The sequence below is a fragment of the Halichoerus grypus genome, chromosome 13 (assembly GCF_964656455.1).
Source record: "Halichoerus grypus chromosome 13, mHalGry1.hap1.1, whole genome shotgun sequence".
In the NCBI taxonomy this organism is placed as follows: Eukaryota; Metazoa; Chordata; class Mammalia; order Carnivora; family Phocidae; genus Halichoerus; species Halichoerus grypus.
Window position 1 is genome coordinate 92,700,659 of NC_135724.1, and position 16,684 is coordinate 92,717,342.

Below are 16,684 nucleotides of genomic sequence, written 5' to 3' on the forward strand. Positions count from 1 at the left end.
TTCTTCCCCAAATGAGATCCCTGGGAATTGAAAAGTTTTAGTGTAATTCAAAGGATGAAAAACTCATCAGTTCCAGAGCCCAGACCCCCGCCCCCCTTCATGAGCTCATGACCTGGGGGCTCAGACATTTGGAACGATCAGAATTGCTTCGAATTCATCAAATCACCAAGGCACAGAACTGCGGGGGGAGCTTTTGAATAACATCGATAATCCCCAGTTATTTACTCCATAGATTTAACTCTTTCCTAAAAAAAAAGTCTTCCCTCCGGTTTTCCTCCTGGCATTCCTATTTCTTGCATTGCCAGCCAGCTTTGGATCCCACGGGACTGGATCCCGATCCAGTCTTCGGAGACACTCCTCATCCCATTCATGTGTTTTTTTCTTTTCTCTTTTATTTTCTTTCCTTGCTTAAAAACCCATTTCTAAGGGAACAGGGTGGAGGGAGAAGGAAGAGAACCACATCCCCTGAAAAGACCCCAATTCCAGTGCGTTTTTTTGACATAGGTATATTTTGAGAGCTTTCCACCTTCGAGCCATGATTGTTTTAAAGCATTCTGTAGCTCTTTTAAAAGTGCTTTTTAACAAAGCCACCATCAGAAGCTGCGTTGTCATTTCAAAATAAAAATTGGTATTTCTGTCACCCACACACCCTGCGATTGTATGTATATTTCAAAAATAACGTTTACTGTGGTTTCTACTTACAGAGAGCTGAATTTCAGAAGGTTATATAAATTTTAAAAATGGGGTATCTATTTGTTGTTGCTGTTATTCCATTATAAAAAGGCATGAATTAGCGTTTGAGTCTGTTAGAAGGTCATGTGTATTTTAAGTATCTATCCAACAGGACACTGGCTTTTTATATCTAGTAATGGGCCGAATTTAGTAAGGGTTTCTCATAGACACCATGGAGCATCCTTCCTCCCCACCCCCTACACACACACACACACACACACACACACACACACACACACACACAGGCTTCTTTTTCATTTTCTGCATCAATGAGCTAATCTTGCAAGGAAAGTGATGTACAAGGATTTTGACTCTTCTATTATTTTAAGGCAAGAGAAACAACAATAAATATTGAGCAGAGAAAGCTAATTTGTATTTAGAGCATTTTAATATAGATAATGCTTTTCAAAACCAATATAAGCCAGTTGGCTTTTGCCAGATTTCTTTTATTATAAAGATTAAAAATAAACCAGTCCAGATATTTTTTATATTGTAACTCTATTTTCTTGACTTACAAGGATAAGATCTTAAAATATCATTCATAACATGTTTTAAATGTTCATATAGGACTTGATACTTATTTATTTTCTCATGCTTTGAGTAGATTTAAGAGGAATAATGCTCAAAGATACATAAAGACCAGCAGATAAGTCCAGAAATTTCTACATAGAGTCCATTCATTCTGCTTATGGAGTTGGGATGCCAGTTTAATTATTTGTTTTTTCAGAAGGAATTTTCTTGAAGGGAGCATTGTGGGTTTATGCATTTCTAATTGCAGATGGAGCATATTTCTAATGGAAACAGAGGCAAGGCAAAAACCCTATTTTGCCTTCCCTTAATTAATCAAATCTATGTAGAATTATATTGAATCTGTTTTTGTTAAACGCTGGTATTCACTTTAAAGTTTAAATACCAGGCTGACGTGTTTTTGCCAGTGTGTTAGCATCCCTTTCTCGGGGCTGCTTGAAGAAGCAGCAGGCCTAACCTCCTCTGCACACCAATAAAAGTCTCTTCAGCTTTCCAGTGAAATTATAATTACACAAAAGGAGTATGTTAGGGCTCTGGACTTCAGTTTCTAATTTCAAATTGTTGCTATCAGCCATTTTTTCCATTAAAATTAACATTTTTTCCACTAGTAAGGAGGAGAATTTTTAAAAAAATTTTTTTAAGGCTTACTATTTTAAGGGCATTTTAAAAGAGGGTGCATCCCCGCTGTGTGGTGAGTTGAGGAGGATGGTCCAGGCGTTAGAGGTCTCAGACACAGAATGTAACAGGAAGGACAGAAGCAAAGCAAACTGAGTCCTGTCTATGTAGGGAGTCGCAGTCCTCCGCCCCGAACACGGCGGGATGCTGCACCTCCCAGCCCCTTCCCTCTCCTCCCTTGGCCTCCCACCCCCTCCTAATTTCTTCCCCACGGATGGGGTTCCCGAACACCTACCTCCAGCTTCCACACACGACAGATAGGCTCCCCACGGGCTCTGCCATCGCGTGTTCACTGTCTGAGCTTCCGTAACTTTCTACTAATGTAGTAACCATACAATCGTAATCACGCATCACGCCTAGTCTAAGGGACCTCCTCCTCTGTGCTTCTTACCTTGAAGATGCCGTGTTTTTAATGGGCTAGCCCCCACTAAAAGTGGAAGGAACTCTCTGCTCTTAGAAAGTAAATAGTATGTGGACAGTTGTGTGGATGATGCTTTGTGACGTGTTCCAAAGTGAGGGTTTTATGGCCTTATTTCTAAAAAGCAGTTGCAATGGACTATCCAATTTACTCTTTCCCTTTCTCCTTTCTTTTCAAAAGCCGCATGCCAGGGGTAAGATCTACGTCCAGAGTCAAGGTAAGAATTTTAAAATTTACATATTCTTAAAAGATGAGTCCTTTTAGAGACATGTACTGACGTGTTTGTGGATGAAATAATATGGTGCCTTAGATTTACCTACTAATAATTAGTAGAATGGATGTGCCTATTATTTCCTCATGTGAAGATAAAGGACAAATACAACAACATTATAAAAGAACAATTTAAAATGTAGATCCTTTAACATTTTCGACCAGTAGAAGACAATGTGCTCTCTCAGGGGTATGTTTACAAAAGGAGAAAGCTGAGCTTCTCTGTTTTAGTTGAGCTGGGGGGAAGCAGAGCCCTTCTGCTCCAACCTCACCCCTTCCTGCCCTCAGCCAGTCAGTCCCTCCCTGATGGTGGCCTCCACAGCCTTTCGGGAAACCCTCAGCATCTGAACACAGCGAGGGAACCACTGTATTCTTGTTTAAACAATAGGAATCATGGGAAGAAGCCGTTGCAAAGTGGAGCACGTAACCCACTGCCAGCTCGGCTCAGCGCAGGTGCCGAGGCCCAGAGGGCCACAGACCCCCGAGTCCCGCCTCAGCTGCACCGTGCGTTATCACGGGTCCGCATTCTCCACTGCTTTCAGTGATATTTTTAGCAGAAGAATCATTTACCAAAAAAGCCCTTTCTTGGAACACCCATTTTAAAAAAGATGCACCGAGTCTGTATGTATAAAAGGTGTCTCTAAGTGTCAGGGCAGGTGCGGGCCTGTCTTGGCCGGATTTATAGTGGAGGAACACGCGGGCACACCAGGCAAACACGGGCTCACACGCAGCCTCTACCACCTGTACTCTGAGTCGCCCTGAACACCATGTAACCTGTGTGAACCTCGGTTTCCAACTGGATAAACTGGGGGAGTCAGGGTGCCTCGCAGGGCTTTGAGGGGTCCCAGGAGTGTGTGGTCTGCACCCACCCAGGGTCTGTGCCCAGGGCGGACGTGCAGTGCACACTCGCTAAGTAGTACGAAAGTGAGTAATCTGTGTCGTTCGGTGCGGATGACGATCTCAAAGGGACATTGCAGGGAGGGTTACAGGACTTAATTTACATGGCCTAAAACTTCACAGATGGTTCCTATTATCAGGATAAACTGTTAAATGATGCCTTGAACTTCCTACATCTTAAATGTTCAAGTCAGAGAATTTTAAACTTAAGTCTGTTGGAGGAGACACCACAGAGAGCAGGCCATCGTGTGTGACGCGGAGAGGGCCGGGATTAGGGATTTTAAACAGAGATGCAGTTCATACGTGGGGCTGCGCTGCAGAAGCTGCTGCTTGCAGGCCTTTGTTAGAGACTCACGTTTCCCACCTGGAGGCTGTCCCACCCCGCGATGGATGGCGAGGTCGAAGGGGGTGCACCTTTCCTCGCTGGGGACCCACGGGCTCCCTTTGAACCTCCCGTGCAGGAGGGATGAACAGGTGTTCACAAGGCACTCAGAACTTTGAGTTCTTTGTGAGAACCAAGGAGGAGACCATTATCTGCACGTCGACACAAGCTAGCCGGCCGCATCTCACCAACGTGGCCTCTCTCTCTCTCTCTCCTTCCACCCAGGAGTCGTGACAGTACCAAACGCTGCCTTTAACTGGAACACCTTCCTCCACTGTCCAGGTGAGAGATGAATCTTCTCACGAGATTCTGACCAGGGTGCATCCTGTCCAATGGTGTCAGGTACATGGGGTGCTCACGTGGTTTTGGAAAAGAGGTTCTTCAGGTCAAATGCAACACGGGAAGGGAGGATCGGGGACTGGGATCAGGACACACCTGGCTTCCCTCTGTTCCTGAGTGTTCTCTTCTTTGGGAGAATGGGAGGAAGAGTGGGTTTGGAGGAGGATTTTTAATCCATTCTGGGTTCAACTCTTCTGTGAGGTACGTGTATATATATGTGAATATTTTCTCCTGTTTCCTCTGGTTTACCTTTCCATTTTCTTCTAGTCTATCCATTTTTCGTTAATGGTCAGCACTGTCTGAGCGCTGATCAAGAAACCTTTGCTTGCTCAAAGTTCACAAAAATATTTTCCCTGTTTCTTTTCCTCCAGAAGTGTTAGTGTTTTAGCTCTTTCATTCGGATTATAACCCATCTGAAATTAATTTTTGCGTGTGATATGAGATAGGGATCAGAATCCCTTTCTTTCTCAACGTCGTGCTAGTATCGTTCACTGAAAATGTTTTTCTTTCTTCACTGAATCGCTTTGCTGAAAATCGGTTTACCGTGTATGAGTGGCCGTTGATCCACGCGTCTGCCCTGGGGCCGACACTGCGTCGTCTTCTTGCCGCAGGTTACAGAATGTCAAGAAATCGGGTAGTCTGAGTCAACAGCTCTGCTTCACAGTTGTTTCAGCTAAGCTGGGTTTTTTGCATATCCGTATACAGTTCCACTCACCTTGTCAATCTCTAATAAAATCCCATTGCATTGATCTATACATCGATTTAGGGAGAATGGATATCTTAAAATTAATTTGTCTTAAAGTCCATGAACACGATCTATCTGTCCACTTTTTTAAGTGTCATTTACCTTCATAATGATTTTGACAGGTCCTTATGTTTTTTTAAAAAAGAAAATTATTGGGGCGCCTGGGTGGCTCAGTCTGTTAAGCATCTGCCTTCGGCTCAGGTCATGACCCCAGGGTCCTGGGATCGAGCCCCGTGTTGGGCTCCCTGCTCAGTGGGGATCCTGCTTCTCCCTCTCCCTCTGCTGCTCCCCCTGCTTGTGCTCTCTCTCTCTGTGTCAAATAAATAAAATCTTTAAAAAAGAAAAATTATTCTTAAGGATTTTATTATTTTTGATGCTACTCAAGAGGTTTTTTAAATTTTATTTTTGAATTGTTTGTTGCTAGTATACAAAAGTAATTGATTTTTGACATTATATCCTGAAATCTTATAAACTTATTTATTAATTCTAATTACAGCATGAGTTTCAATTCCTTTGTAGTATTATTTTGAGTTCTACAAACTTATTTGACCAATCCCTTTTTAAACGATTTGATATACAGTGATGGAGGTGCTAGGATTTCAATCTTCATACATTTGCCCAATTGTTTTCTTTGGAACACCTAAAACCAGAACCTCTGGGTTAGATTATGCACGTAATCAGAGCTTCCGTGCATCATGCGTAACGTCTCCTGGAAAGGTAGCATCAGTGAGCATGTCCATCCACGATGTTACGCCCTTTTCCCTACACACCGTGTGGCCAACAGAATCTAGCCTTCGTATTTTCCATATATGGTATGATCTGAGTGCAGTCACAACGTTTAAACAAAATTTTGTTGTACAATATCTTTAAATAGAGGAAGTTTTTTGTCCACCCAGGAGGCCCGTAAGTGTATGCTCTGGGGAACGGTCACTGCCTTGCAGGCCGGCCGACCCAGTAATTCTGGGGAAGGTGTGGGAGCAGCTGACACTGACTCAACAAATGCAATGTAAAGTTAAGAACTCATCTGTTTTAACCTGCACTGCTTCTCGAGAGAGTTGACGGTGCCAGGGTACCGCAGGGGGGCAAGGGGGGTCTGATGTGACAAGCCTGACTTAAACTTCAGAGAGGAGCTGAGAATGCAAACCACGGGCCCCGTCGCAGCAACGTGCAGACCCTCCAGGCCTGTCTTCTCTCAGACGGAAACCCCCACCGCCTACTGTATGTCAGCGTTAGGTTCCCTTGGAAAAAGAAAATTTCCAAGCTTTTTATTAGAAACCATTTTCCAAGTGCATCCATCAGCCTCGAGGCCAGCAGAGGGCTGTTCCCCGCGTCACAGGAACCCCCGCCGTCCCACTGCTCTGTCGCGCCGGGAAGTGCGGGCCATTATTCGGAACCAGCGGCCTGCTGTCAATCGCCTGTTGGGAGGTTATTTCAGCTTCTGTATATATCACGGGATGCCGCCGCGGTGTGACTAACAGTCATTTCCAAAAGGAGAGGGATTTTTCATCAAGCCTGTGGTCTCTGGTGGATTGTTTCATTGGTCTTACTACAGAGTGACTAACGGAACAGCCGGGGGATGGGCAAGACCCCTCAGACCCGCTGGGCGGCAGTTCCAACTTCACATGCAGTTAGAAGCCGGGACCGTGGCCGGGACCCGCGACAGAGGGAGGCGTGGTGGTGTCACCGTCGCCGGCCCTGCTGGATCCTGGCACCTGGTGGAGGCAGAATTAATTGGCGTCTCTGGGTTTTATGACCAGGCGTCTGTTCTCATGTGCGGGGTCGTTCATCTTTGTCGTCTTTCAGACTCTAGAGATGGACCATCTTCCCCACCCATCCTCGATCTCGGTCTGGCCTCCGGGGCCATGATTGTGATTTGTCACTTGCACTTTGAGCTTCAGACAGTGAAAACGGAAGATCCGGTGAATTCGACGCAGACTACTAGTGATCAGATACTCACCCCCTGAATCCTTATGAACTGCTAACCTTGCAATCCCAGGGAGTGGGTGGGGAAGGGCTCATCTAACAGTGCGCACCCACAGACGAGTGCGTGATCAGTCCCCAAGGGCTACCGTCTGCTTCTTGGGTCTCCGGTGTGGATTTTATGATGCATCCTCCTTTACAGTGTGTTGTAGGTCCTTCTGAGAATATCCAGTTCCCTTTCTAAGCCCCAGCTAACAAACTACTAAACCTTTGTAGTTTAAAACATTGAACGACGTTTATGCTAACCAGATTTCATGTTCCAACGAACCAGCTAGGGAAAAATAATAAAGTAGGTTAAAGGCACTAAGCGGCATCGTTATAATTTTTCACATGATATTTACAGAGTTATTCTGATCAGAAGATACACATAGGCATCAAGTCAGTTACCTTGGAGTTTTTCTGTGCATTTCCATGTCCAACTTGCATGTTGTTATGGTTCAATGATGCGTGGTTTTTGCTTTTAAATGCCAGTAACCAGGGCTCCTGGGTGGCTCAGATGGCTAAGCAGCTGCCTTCGGCTCAGGTCATGATCCCGGGGTCCTGGGATCGAGCCCCGCATCGGGCTCCCTGCTCAGCGGGAAGCCTGCTTCTCCCTCTGCCTCCTCCCCCTGCTTGTGCTCTCTCTCTCTTAATAAATAAATAAAATATTTAAAAATAAATAAATAAATGCCAATGACCGACGCATCTAAAACAGCGATTCTTTGTAAGCCACCAAACCCAAAAACTATGAATGCTTAAATTTGGCCATCCCTTCCTGATTCTCTGTTCTGTTTGTATTTCTATTGTTAACGTGTCTATTTAATGTTCTTCGCTCTCCTTCTGTAAACTGTATTTATATTTCTACGTGGAGACTTGAATATGCCAAGCTCGGATGGTAGTATTTTTCCTCCTTGGTGGTGCCTAGGAAAACCCTTTTGTTTTTCATGTGGAAAATTCATGTTACCAGATCCCTTGATATTTTCACAGCCCCCAAATCAGATTTTCCGGCTAAAATTCACTACGTCTAATGTGCTCAACTGAAGTCCTTGGATTCTTTTCTCCTTATAATAACCCATGGAAAAAAAATAAATGAACAGAGCAGCTAGAACAGAAGACGGGTGAGAAAGTGGCTCAGTGTGGGTCAGGTTAGTGCTGTGGAGCCAGCTGATGAGTCAGGCAGAGGGCTGGGCAGCGTGGCGGGTGCTCAGCCCGTGGGGACCAATACTGTGCCAGCCCGCGAGAGCGACTCACTCTGTTTTGAAGATAAAAATACCATTCTCCAGGAAATGGCAATCGGAAGGACAGATGTGAAAATCCGTGCATTTGTGAGGGATGAGTTCAGACCCTGACTCGTGTTCAAGCTGGATGTTCACAAACAACGGGAAGAAAAATAAGTTTGGAGCCAAAAGGAAGAAATGAAACCCACTAAAACATTAGCTAGACTCCTCCCTCGCCTCCAGACATGTATGGGCTGACTTCTGTTAGTTCTGCCTTGAAGTGTAAGACTGGCCACCATACGTGTCCCTAGCCGTGGCCCGGCCCATAGGTGGAGCGGGGGCCTCCATGTGCCAGGCTGCAGCACGTGCTTTCTCAATCAGGACTTCCCAATCCTTACCTCTAGATCCTCAAAAACAATACTGCTGGGGGTGAGAAGCGCACAGAAGTTACTCAAACCCAAATGCTGTCTCCACGTTTTATTTTTTAAATCTTATAAATCCTAAAAATAAGGCAAAGCATTTAGTCCTTTGTGCTGCCATGGGCTAATTTCGTTTCCTAAATTCTCATGACATTTAATCTCCAACCCGGGAAGAAGATGAGGACAAAGACAAAAGAATAGAAGGTTAGCTCTGTCTCCCTCCAGGGTCTGGTAAGTCAGGGCTCTCAAAATCAGGGAGTGAGTCGGGGACCAGCACTTTCATTTTTTTATTTTTAAAATTTTTTTAAGGAGGCTCCACGCCTAGTGTGGGGGCCAATGCAGAGCTTGAACTCACGACCCTGAGGTCGAAACCTGAGCTGAGATCAAGAGTCAGATGCTTGGGACACCTGGGTGGCTCAGTCGTTAAGCGTCTGCCTTCAGCTCAGGTCATGATCCCAGGGTCCTGGGATCGAGCCCCGCATCGGGCTCCCTGCTCAGCGGGAGGCCTGCTTCTCCCTCTCCCACTCCCCCTGCTTGTGTTCCCTCTCTCACTGTCTCTCTCTCTCTGTCAAAAAATAAATAAAATCTTAAAAAAAGGGGCGCCTGGGTGGCTCAGTGGGCTAAACATCTGCCTTCAGCTCAGGTCATGGTCCCAGGGTCCTGGGATCAAGCCCTGCATCGGGCTCCCTGCTCGGCGGGAAGCCTGCTTCTCCCTCTCCCACTTCCCCTGCTTGTGTTCCTTCTCTCGCTGTATCTCTCTCTGTCAGATAAATGTATAAAATCTTTAAAAAAAAAAAAAAAGAGTCAGATGCTCAACTGATTGAGCCACCCAGGCACCCCAGGGACCAGCACTTTAAAAAACTGAAATGAGATAGAAAACATCAGAGCTCCTCATGTGCAATAAGGCTAATCTGGGGGGTTCCTGTGTGAGTACGTAAAAGCACATATGTCGCGTGTACGAGGTTTCAGTAGCCTACGTGTACCTCACCGTGAGTCACAGAACGTTGTACATCGTGGGTTCCTGTTTCTCCAGGCTGGCTTCCTGGGGATCATGGGGTAGGGTTAGGTGGAGGCTCACTTCTCCCAGCGTCACCTGAGCAGAAGGCCCGCGGGTGTCCCAAACCACGCGTCACAGCGAAATAAAGGGACAGAATAGGTTTCCAGCGTCCGTGCCTGCCCCACAGAAGCGAATGGAGTCTCTCTACCGAGACAGCACATCAGTTCCTAAAATAGTTCTCGCTTTGGCTCCCGTCTCTGGATGTCATCTGTGTGTGTGTTCTGCTGTGGTACTTTTTTTTTCAGTTCATCACTACGGGCTTCCTGATTTCCCCCTCTTGGGTACAGTCACGTGTCTCCTACTTCCCTTCTTGTGCTCTTCTTCCTACGTATTTGAGCAGATATTCCAGGTTCGTCGTGATGGCGCTGTCCGTGACGTCGGGCCCTCCCGGGGGCTCACATCCGCAGACACAGCACGTCAGCCCCGCGCTCACTGGGAGTTCTCGCGTACATAAAACCTGCGTGTGTGTGTGTGTGTGTGTGCGTGTGCACACGTGTGCCCTGCGCCCCGGGCTAAGGCTTCCTCCGGTAGTTAAGAGGGCGTCCCCTGGCTTTCTCCTTGTCCCTCTGTTATCTTTCCGTTGTCACTGAGAACTACTTTTCATGAAGGCACCTTTAATTCTTCTGCTCATCGGACGTTCCCTCTCTGGCTTCAGCTTCACCCATGGTTCTCGCCTCGGAAGGAGGGAGTTATCTGTGTCACACCTGACCTCCTGTCCCTTAAGGGAATTCTTCAGCGTTATCATTCATTCAAGGGAATAGCTTGTCTCGGGCCTCAGGTTCCTCCGATCTGGGATTCAAATTCTGCGCGCAGCTTCTCGCTTAGACTTTTGGCCGAAGAGTAAGTTCTGTATCCCCAGGGTTAGTTCCGGGCGACTCAGAACAGCGGGGCACGGTGTGACAGACACGCCGCACCTCCGCGGGACTGTCCGCACGTACCGCAGAGGCCTGCAGCGTTGAGGGCCCTTCCCGGGGGGCGCCCCCGCCTTAACACGGGAGCGGACGCCGTCTCAGACCTGGTCGCGCGTGGCCCGTGCGCAGCGTGTGTGGTCTCGTGGACGTGACATCAGCGTGTCCCCGCGGTCGCCCTGCCGACCCTGCTGTGTGAGGCTCACGGAGGCACCGAGACACTGACAGCCTCTGCGGTGAGGAACGGGTGAGATAACACGCAGATAACACGCAGATAACACGCATGGGGGAACCTCTCCTGCACGGGGTCAGGTTTCATCCCCAATTACGTGCGTCTGGACATGATGAAGGCTTGGTTAGCTTGCGTTAATTATGCAGATAATTTCTATCGATCACTTGCCTGTTGCTGCGCATCAGGCCACCTCAACGTCAGGGGGGTTCAAGGAGCCCCCGGTTTCCGGTGACCGTGCGGGCTGGCGGCTCCCGCGGGCCTCACCTGCCTGCTGCTGGGCCGCGCTCCCTTCGCTGCGGGCCTTGGCCTGCGGCTCCTGTGTGGCCTCCTCCGGCGGGGGGCAGCCGGCCGGGTGCTCCGGGGGCGACAGACAGCGACACGGGGCTTCCCACGGCCAAGACTCGGAAGTCACTCGCTGTCCTTCCACGGGCTCTGCTGGCCGACACTAGCCACCAGGCCGGCCCGGAGCCGAGGGCCCGAGAAGCCGTTCCAGCTCCCGATGAGGGGAGCCGCTGTGCGACCTAACCCTTTATTTCACGTCCCCGTGGGCACGTCCGCACTCAGTGTGCACCTCGGTGAACACACGTGGACTCGGGAATCCCTTACTACATAAGTGCCCCCTACTTGCAGGAAGAAAATCTCTTCTGGAATTGTACCCAAATATTTCCTCACTGCACAGCCCAGTTACTGGGCTAAACTCAGCTCAGGTTCCCCCACCGGGAGGAGCAGTCCATTCGCGCAGTGAGTTGTGTGAAGGTCGTGGGGACGCAGGGGCAGAGGTCGGAGCCCTGTGGCTCACACCTGACCTTCCCGTCCCGGGGTCTTTGCTCCCATGGTATCCAGCTGCCTCCTCTCCACTGAAAACACCTGAACTCTTCTCTTGCAGGGATTAACCAAAATGCTGATAATTTACACATCTTTCTCCTGGTGTGTGGACTTAGACAAGTTAAGGACCCTCTTTACTTGGTGGACGCATTCTCAGGTACATTTTGTTTACAGAATTCTGTTTGGGGACTGGTCTCAGCGTTCCTCTCTGTAGGACTTTCAGTTTTGCTGTTTCCGTCTTTCCACATGAGCAGAACTGATTCTAGGTGGTTCCTCTGGAAACAACCAGAAAAATCGGAGCGCTGGGTAGTGATCTCACTCATTTCTACTTTCCCTGTGCCCTCGGCTTCTGAGGAAATCACAAAAACAGTGAATAATTGTAAGAATAACATAATCTCATCTGGAAACGTTTTACACACGTCAGTTTGTAGGACACATCTGGAGATTTGCTGTGTTGCCTGAGTTACCCCAAAGTCCATACTGGCTTGTGGAGTCATTGCTCCTGGTTGTCCAATATGGGAGAGATCTGGGTAACGCATAACATTCTAGAAAAAGCATTGCATACGATGTCCAATGTTTACATTTCAAATACATAGAATTGGATTGTTATGAATGAGAACAAAATATGAAATAATTTATATTAGCACGTAATTAACATTAAACTTAATGATGTTTCCATCTGTGGCATAAAACCAGTAAAATGTTTTTTTCTCTTTTTCTTCCCAAGAATGGCATCAAGAAGAGCCTAATGTTTACATGGTGATCGTGGGTCCTGAAGTAAGTTGATGTGCCGCAAACTTTACTCTCATTTCTGTTTTCATCTTTATACTTTTTACGTATTTTCTAAAATTAGTTGACATTCCTCTTCTAACCAAACTATTTTTTTCCTGTTTAAGTAACTGAAGTCTGCCTTTTTAAAAATGAAAGCCAAGGTTAAAGATGATGAGGCTGTGTAAATCTTTACGGCTAATTTATTCCTACAAAGGGTAGGTTTTTATGGAAATGCAGAGGAGTCACGTCAGGAGAAAGTTCTGTGACATGAACGTTAGTCTAAGTTGGTGCAGAAGGCACGCATTGTAGGTGGTCCACGTTATCTGTGAAACTTCTTTAAACCGCACGGCAAACCAACACAGCTATTTCTTCAACCGAGCACCAGATCAGCTAGTTGACTTGCCTTTAGGAGCCAAGGGGTGTGGGAAATAAGGGGTGTGGGCAATAACTGTAAGCACAGGGAGATGCTCGTCCCCGACCAGTGGAAGGCCTGGAGACCCTGCGTCTTGTTCTGCCGGCCTCCAGGAGAGTCGCTGGTCCCCTCAACGATGTGCGGCTCTGTCCCACGCGCAGGGCTGAGCACTCAGGATTCGGAGAGTCGGGGTGGAGATGTCTCTTGAGAATGAACCTTGATTTACTCCAAGCAGTGTGGAAAATGAAGCAGGCTTTGTGTTTCCAGCAGGATGGGTGGGACATCGCAGGAGCAACTCCCGTCCTCCGGGGGGTGTCTGTGCTGGGCGGCAGAGGGCACCCCCTGGGGAAACGCATCGCTCACTTCCTTGGTCCTGTTCGCCAAACCGGGATAGTTGAGCTTGCGACCTCGCCATGTCACCCACTTTATCCATCAGGGGTGCCCCTGAGAACTTGAGCCAGGGGGTTCCCGCACGACAAGGAGTCTTACCTGTTTTGCATGCACTCCTGTGAGTTTCCCAGCTCCCGGGGGACACGCACAGCACGCAGTGGGGGACATGCACTTGTCTCCGTACCCTTAGACTTTTGGAGACAATACGTTTACCTGGAAAAAGGCCACCTAACCTAATAAAACTATCAAGGGCTCGAATCTGCCACGTGGAAAATGCACCACCCCATATACCATCCATGTGTCGGGTTCAGCACGCGCACGCACACACACACATGTGCGCACACACGCACGCACACGCATGTGCGCACACACACACACACTCAGGCCCGGCCAGTCTTCCGGAGGCAGCAGGACAGCCCCCTGTGCCCTGCTGTACGTTAAGTCCCGTAGCGGCAGAGTTGTCTATGATGACGACGACTTTAATTCTGTTTCCATCCTTCTGTCTGAAGAGCGTAACTGAAAGAAAAAGTTTGAGTTTGATGCTGAAATCCTTCCTGGGAGAGAGGGCCTCAGGCTTACAAAGATTTAGTGATGTGGTTTCTCATTTCCACTGTTTCTGTTTTCTGTTTATGGTGCGTGATGCTGGCTTTCCAACTACGAAAATTTTCTTTAAAAGTAAATTGAATTGGCTTCAAATAAGTATTAAATAAGCAGCCACACAGATGGTACGCAGATACGACAAATTACGAAAACGCACGCAAACGGCCAGAGCTTGGGAAACATTTGTTATAAAGTGTTCGTGTCCGGGTGCAAGAAACCCCGAAACGAAGTCCTGGTGGACAGAAACGTGCGCCGGCACCGTGCTGAGGACGACCCGCTCCCTCCGCCTGGCTCTTTGCATCCATTTCCATGTAAGGAAACCTGCCGGGAGGCTCGGGAACACACCAAAAGCAGGGAACGCGTGACTGCAACCCCCTCCCCGGGGAATGGTGACCCGGGAGGTGCTGGTGCAAAGGCCAGAGGGCGGCCCCGGATCCACCTGTGACCCGTCCTTCAGCCCGCGCCAGCCGGGGAGGGTCCCCGGCCGCTGCCCCTGAGGGCTTCTCCCGCCGTAGTCTCCAGGAGAGACACGGCTGTTACTTTGTCGTTTCTACTGAACAGTGAGGGCTGGTGCTCGTGCCCCAGAGGAAAGCAGGCTTTTCTACCACTTGCTATGGGCACACGTCACTTTCCTATAACCTGTGCTTGCCTACTTTTGAAGGAAGAGTGCATGCACAGAAATGTGTCTCTTTCCCCCTCATTTCAGTGCAGGGAAGCCTGTGCCGTGGGCTCGGCTGGAGGACAGGCAGCAGGGGAGGGCAGAGACTGCGGCCAGGGCGGGAGCACTGAGGGGCGGCGGTTCCTGCATCCAGACGTCCTGCTGCGGATGTGCCCCCCTGGGGTCCGCCTGCAGCTCCTCTAGCACCAAGGGAGACAGCGTCTTCCACACCTCAGTCTGGTCGGGGCAGCGTGGCGTCGCGCCCTTCCCGGGCCTGAGGACAGAAGCCAAGGCTTCGGGTCTGACCAGTTCACAGCTGTCTGGTCCCCTTGGGCGGCTGCAACAGAATCCCCTGGATGGGCTGGCGGACCAGCACCAGAGATTTGTTCCTCCTGGTCCTGGAGGCCGGAAGGCTGAGAGGGAGGTGCCGGCGTGGCTGGGTGCCGGGGAGGTCTCTTCCTGCCTCAAGGACTCTCTCTGGGGTCATCTGTGAGACCTGATCCCATCATGTAAGACTGATCCTATTCCCGAGGGCTCCACCTTCGTGACCCACTCACCTCCCAAGTCCTCACCTCCTGACACCGTCTTTGGGGGTTAGGATTTCAGGCTATGCATTTGGGGTGTGGAGGACACAACATTGAGGCCATAGCGATATCCCTACCTCATAAAAGGTCTTTATCAAATCTAAGGGGAAAACAAAAAGCTGCCATCCAAACCTTGATGTCATCTCAGCAAACAGGATAATTTGAGCTTCTAAATAAGGCAGCATCGAATCCAGCGAGTCACAAACTCCTTCAGACAAGTTGTTTTCTTCTTGATTCTGTGTGTCCCAGGATGCATCTGGACACACATCTCAGATCCTCCAGTAACTCGGACAGGCTAGTGTGTAAGGTTTGCTTGTTTGCTTCCTAACGGTAACCCGGGGTCTGCTGGCGAGTGTCCACCAACCGGTGCTCATGGGGAGCAGGGCAGGGGAGCCCTGTTTTCCGAAAGCCCAACTGGCCTATTTCCACGGTGTAGAAGCTTCCACCACGGCCAGTTCCCTGTTATCGGGGGACGTCTCTGAAGAGAGCTGAGATGCGTGTGTGCGTGAGCAGCCCACGGGGGCAGGCAGAACCAACCCAGCACAGAGTCCGTGCACGCAAACGCACACGCACACGCATGCACACACACACTAGGCAAGCTTTACTAGACCACGCTTCTCTCGCTTCACGCAGCTCTGCACTCTGGTCCTTGTTCTTGAAGCGGGCTCCATGCCCAGTGTGGAGCCCACCACGGTGCTTGAACTCACAACCCTGAGAGCAAGACCTGAGCCGAGATCAAAAGCTGGCCGCTTAACTCTGGTCCTTTTTAAAAGACTGTCCTGTGCCATCCTTTGCTATGTGACGCTCTTCTATTCCATGTCATTTTTAAAAAGCTTGTTTTTACCCAAAAATCAATTTCATGATTTGCTTCCTAATCTGAAGTATGAAAATCACTGCCTTGGCCACGCTGGATGGTGTGTGTGTGTGTGAGAGAGAGAGAGGGAGAGAGAGAGTCCCACTAAATGTACGTCCCCTCCAAGGCCAGCGAGCGGCGGCTCCCGCAGGAAGAGCCCCTCCCCAGACGCGGGCCTGGCTCTGCCGGGACTGGACAGGTATGCTCCCGCTGACCGCCCGCCGAACCCGGCCCTCCCCTTCACTGTTAAAAGATCTCCAGACATCTGTCAGCTCTCGTGGTCAAGGATTCAATCTGACATCACGTCTGAATACCAAACAAGGAGGGGGGTCCAACAATTTTACACTTGCATTTGAATCCTTGTTACAACATTATTGGTAAGAATTTGGAAATGGATTTGTGAGGTGGGTCAGAGGTCAAACCTTGGGACACACCGAAACTCATGCTTTAACAACTGTGTCATGTAAAAGATCGAACACCCCAAATGTTACCATTATTTGTGGCATCTGATGTGTGTCCACTCCTCATTCCGTGTCCTCCTTTGTTAACTGTGAAGCTCAGTGGCTGAATAAACTCTCTGGGTACGAAGTACACACCCTCAGAGGTCACGTGCTGGCCTCTCAGTACAAAACTGCATTGACTGGGTGAGCTAAGGCGTCTGGAACAGCGCAACGTCTCTTATTAGGGAATCACTGTGGGGCACACAGCAGTGGTCCCTCCAGGCCTTTCTCTGCATGGAGCCCCATCACACGGGACATACCAGCGAAGAAGAAACCACCACTCAGCCGGCGCCCCTCGGCTGCAAGCGTCACA

The 16,684-nt window shown here is 49.0% G+C and overlaps 1 protein-coding gene and 1 long non-coding RNA gene across 11 annotated transcripts in view; one reads left to right on the forward strand and one right to left on the reverse strand.

Annotated features, from left to right (window-relative positions):
- GLT1D1 (glycosyltransferase 1 domain containing 1) overlaps positions 1–16,684 on the forward strand; it is an 84,446-nt gene that overhangs the window by 44,323 nt on the left and 23,439 nt on the right. For 9 of the 10 annotated variants that reach the window (XM_078061124.1, XM_078061125.1, XM_078061123.1 and 6 more), the window contains 4 exons: positions 2,534–2,570; positions 4,128–4,184; positions 11,665–11,760; positions 12,331–12,380. In XM_078061124.1, coding sequence (XP_077917250.1) covers positions 2,534–2,570; positions 4,128–4,184; positions 11,665–11,760; positions 12,331–12,380 — 240 coding nt within the window. Of the gene's footprint in view, positions 1–2,533; positions 2,571–4,127; positions 4,185–11,664; positions 11,761–12,330; positions 12,381–13,852; positions 14,088–16,684 lie in introns of those variants that run through there. The other variant, XM_078061129.1, reaches the window with a different exon arrangement.
- The window catches only part of LOC144379956 (uncharacterized), an 85,637-nt gene that overhangs the window by 3,003 nt on the left and 65,950 nt on the right, over positions 1–16,684 (reverse strand). The gene's annotated exons all lie outside the window — the stretch shown is intronic.